The sequence below is a fragment of the Erigeron canadensis genome, chromosome 5 (assembly GCF_010389155.1).
Source record: "Erigeron canadensis isolate Cc75 chromosome 5, C_canadensis_v1, whole genome shotgun sequence".
In the NCBI taxonomy this organism is placed as follows: Eukaryota; Viridiplantae; Streptophyta; class Magnoliopsida; order Asterales; family Asteraceae; genus Erigeron; species Erigeron canadensis.
Window position 1 is genome coordinate 33,953,011 of NC_057765.1, and position 4,353 is coordinate 33,957,363.

At 33.3% G+C, this 4,353-nt stretch overlaps 1 protein-coding gene across 2 annotated transcripts; it reads left to right on the plus strand.

Moving 5' to 3' along the window:
- The first annotated feature begins 204 nt into the window (after window positions 1–204).
- Window positions 205–4,063, plus strand: LOC122600220. Of its 2 annotated transcripts, XM_043772900.1 has the most exons (9): window positions 205–307; window positions 395–458; window positions 1,143–1,418; window positions 1,546–1,614; window positions 1,911–2,165; window positions 2,315–2,425; window positions 2,621–2,718; window positions 3,090–3,300; window positions 3,660–4,063. In XM_043772900.1, exons 1-9 carry the CDS (start codon window positions 305–307, stop codon window positions 3,743–3,745), a joined length of 1,173 nt encoding a protein of 390 aa, XP_043628835.1. In that variant the 5' UTR covers window positions 205–304; the 3' UTR covers window positions 3,746–4,063. The 2 variants fall into 2 exon arrangements, with proteins under 2 accessions (XP_043628835.1, XP_043628836.1); XM_043772901.1 differs by lacking the exon at window positions 1,546–1,614.
- Window positions 4,064–4,353: the final 290 nt, after the last annotated feature.

Consider the following 4,353-nt stretch of genomic DNA (forward strand, 5'->3'; position numbering starts at 1 on the left):
TTCATTTTATCATTTAGTTATTTTATTTATTACTCGCTACTTAAAGTATATAGAAAGAATAAAAACAAACTCGTAAAAAAAATTTCATGCATACAAATCATTTAAAAAGGAAGTGGGTAAGAGTTGACAACAGAAACCCGAAGTGTGAATGGGCTACTGAGCCCAATATCGCGTGTTTGTTAAACGGGCATTTTAACATTTTTATTAAACCCTTAATTGAAATAGGGTTTTTCTTTCTCCTTGCTCGAATTAAACCCTAAATAGGTCGTTCTTCTCCTTCCTCTTAATAATAATAGATACAGATATGGTAATTACTTTTTTCATACATTATCATATATCGTTACACGTAATTCATTTTTTTTTAAGTTATTGATTTTATTTTAATGATTTGCAGGGTGAAAGAACAGTGAAGAAGAACAAGAAAACATCCAACAACAAACCTCTTTCTCCTGCTCAAGGTATAATTTTTATTAATTAGTTAATTCATTTTATTATAAATAATGTGTATTATAATAACATCTGTCTGAAATTTGGAAGTTAGTTTCTGGTAATTTGAACTAAAAGCCATTTTCGGCTTTGTTCGGCTTTAGGTCCATGAATATGATAGTCATTTTTAAGCTAAATTAGTGTTCCATTTTTTTCCCCTAAAAATTGACCTTTTTTAGAAATATAAGGGCTAAGATGGACTAGATCAAATTACGATATCGAGAATTGAATAACGGAGTAGCTAAATATATTGTTTTTTTACAATCAAATGACGCCGTATGAGGGTATTTACAAGATTACATTAGTTCTGCTCATTTGACATCTTAGTTTTCCAGCTTTCAATATGCGACATGTAGAAATTATCAAAAAAGTCGTCTGCTTGTTAGTAGGTTATTATCGTTTTCATGAAAAGCATTTGGCTTTGTTCCATGATTTTGAGTTAGATTTTAGCCTTAGTGTTTATCCATTAGGATATACTTTGGACTTAATCTTCAATTTTGTCCTTGTATATTATTAGTAAACATGTCAGGCCAACTTGTTTCGTATGTATCGCTGAAGATTTGCCTTTGGTTGTGCTTGAAAGTGTTGCATATGTTATGGCAGACTTATTCTGATATGTAGCTGATTTGCATTATGACTCGATTTTTTTTTTTTAGATAATGTGGATGGTGTAAGTTCTGACAAGAAATTGAAAAAATCTACAAGAGACAAGAAAAGAAAAGGCACAGAGGTAGCCGAAGCCAAAAAAGTCGGTGTCGTTGGCTCCAGTAGTCCCGTTGGTTTTTATGACGGTGAAAATGGTGCTTTAACCAGAGACAAAAAAAGGACCAAGTTGAAAAAAAACAAAGTAGATAATGAAAATAGGAAGAATGGTGTTCGTGAACATGTTCCGCAATCTAATGAGGTTGCAAATGCCTCTCACCAACAAATTGGTACGCACTATATATTATACCTTCTTTGGTCAATTAAGAATGAACTGTAGAATAGAGGCATTGCTTTAGGAGTTTTGATAATGCCTTCTGGTTTTTATTCTGAAATTGAGTAAATGGTGGTCTATAGAAGTCTTGATGATCAACGCGGACAATAAAAGGATAAAATTTGAGGAGAAAAAAGGAAAGATAACTGCAGGTAATGATACTCCAAAATTACTGTCTAGCTTTAATCAAGTTGGACCCTTGAACATAATTATAGATGTTGCATACCCTCTCAGTTCTATTAGTTAGGACGACATGTGTTTGATTTTGATGCATATAGATATTTTCGTGAATTCTTTTGGTGTGATATTTATATAGAATATAGATAGATATGGAACTTGTGAATATAGCAGTATCGTGGACTCAACTTTTGCATTTTATCTTCAAATCTTACAAATTGCTATTCTGAAGTTAATTATCCTCATCTTTAATATCTCTAATCTTGAGCAGGTAAGGTGGATAGTGCAAATTCTGACAAGAAACTGAAAAAAAGTGCCAGAAAGAAGAATAGAAAAGGCACAGAGCTATCCGAAGCTGAAACAATTGAAGTTGTTGTACCCACTACTTCAGATGATGTTATTGAGTGTATAAATAGTGCTGGAAAGAAGGACAAGAAAAAAAACAAATTGAAGAAAAAGAAAAGAGAGAACGGAAATAAAAAGGATGTTGTTCATGAAGTTGGGGATGATTCTAACCAACAATTTGGTATGCACTCACACTTTGCTTAAAGAACAAGGTGTTATGTTGATTTTTATTTATTTTTTTAATGGTAATCCTTCTACATAAAAGTCTGTGTCAATTGCAACTTATGGATTGGACTTGAATTTGTTTTCAAGCAATTTAGTTTCTTGTAGGTAAGTCAAAAAGGGTGGCCACAATAGAAAATGAAGCTACTTTACTTGATGATGAAGATGAAGTTTATCAAATCTCTTCAGGGGATGAAGATGAAACGACGGGAATGAAACGTATGTATTTATAACCAGATGAGGTTTAAGAAATCTGTTATTTATTTGAATGTTCATGGAGTTAGATTTATGATATAGTATAGTATATCTGATAATAAGTAGGCGTGTGTTAGTGGTTCTAGATAATACTCTTACACTATCATACACAATTTGCGCTTACTCCTTCCTTAAAGTTGATTTTATTGATGTTGATAGGATGGATTGATAAATATCATCGCGCTAGACCTGGGGCAGAGGTTCTGTTGGAAAATATTAATGACTTTTTAGTCGACTACAATGCACAAAAGGATAAGGTAATCATGCTACTCTACATATGTGCATTAAGGCTATCAAATTTCAGGATTGTACCTTTTGCTTCGTAATGTGTTTCAAAATTGGTGGGTTGGATGATGGATCGCCAAATGTGTTTGATCTATTAGACTAGGTTTTATAATTAAAGGGTGTTAATTGTAAAAGTAGTCATTATATATACCTCCTATGTAATCTCTTTTAAGCTATACAATAGTACCATCAATTACAAAGATTATCATGGTGTTTGTTTTTTAGCTCTACCTATTAGCCAAATATTGATAAATCATAACCAAATTCAAGTCCTTTTTCGTGTCAGTATGTTTTGATATGACCAGCTTACTTTATATTCATTGAATTCCAATCTAAAATGCAGGAAAGAAAAGAAAAAGATGAGGAAGCAGCAGAAGGTGGATGGACTGTTGTTACACACATGAAAGGTAGGAAGAAAACAACAGATGCTGAAAGCGGTACAACTGTTGGCTCTGTTGCTCAGGCCGCTGTGATGGATAAGATGTCGAAGAAGAAAGACAAACAAGTTGGCATCAATTTTTACCGTTTCCAGAAAAGAGAGGCACAAAGAAATGGTATGCTCATTCCTTTTCATTATATGCGGTGATATAAGCTTGTTCACTGAAGGGCAAAATGGGTGATTATTGGTGCGGGTGGGGTCTAAATGGAGGGTTTTTTTTTTCCTCTTTAAGGGTTTTTGTTTCTTTTTTTATGGGTCAAGGATGATAATTTTATACTCTTTTCAATAAAAGGAGGCCATATGCATTAAGTACACTTTTGTTGACATTTGACCCATTTGGCGTGGTTTTATTTAAGCATTTTAATCTGTTAGGAGAAAACAACCTAAATCACCTTGTTATTAACAGGGTTGAACTTACCATTTTCACTTTCAGCATTAATGATTTGATCATTTGATGTAAAAAATCACTTTCAGAAATCATGACGCTGCAAAGTCAATTTGAGCAAGACAAGAAAAGGATACAGCAATTGAGGGCTGCAAGGAAGTTTCGACCGTACTAATATGGTGGTTGTGAATTCTAGTACGAACATTCGTTTGTCTTGGGCGACTGCTGTATCTACTCGAGCCTTGCCTTACGAAGTTTTTTCTGAGCAAGGAAAGAGGTTTTAGGGACCCAGAAATGAAAATTCAATCACATGCTAACATGAGGGTCCAGTTGGCTCACAGAGGTTGGTATATCGCTCGATTTTGTAATGTGTTATTAAATTGACTAATGATAGACAAATGGTTTTTTTTTTAAGAACTTATTGGACCTATATATTTTTTACTAATCTGTTTTATAAATTATAATCTGATTCTAGATTTTTTATTTGATGTTAGAATCTAGATTGGAATGTGTTTGTATGCATGCAATTGAACGAAACTTGGTTAATGTTGTGATTGAAAGTTATGAGATGCAATTCCATGTCTATGCCTGCTCTTTGTATTTTTTTCTGTAACCACGTAAGTTTTCGCCTGAATAAGATAACCTAATATGAAGGTTATTCTTATATGTATCTGAATGGCCAGTTGGAAAGTGTGTGTCTAAAAGTGTGAACTGTGATTAGGATTAGTCTCTTTGTTGAATCTAAAGTCCGTTACTTATGATTTGAGGTTTTAACCCTTCGGC

What these genes read in the sequence shown, in the direction of transcription:
- LOC122600220 (XM_043772900.1), top strand. An exon ending in ACCTCTTTCTCCTGCTCAAG is followed by an intron (nt 459 to 1,142) that starts GTATAATTTTTA and finishes TTTTTTTTTTAG; the next exon opens with ATAATGTGGATGGTGTAAGT. An exon ending in TGATTCTAACCAACAATTTG is followed by an intron (nt 2,166 to 2,314) that starts GTATGCACTCAC and finishes AGTTTCTTGTAG; the next exon opens with GTAAGTCAAAAAGGGTGGCC.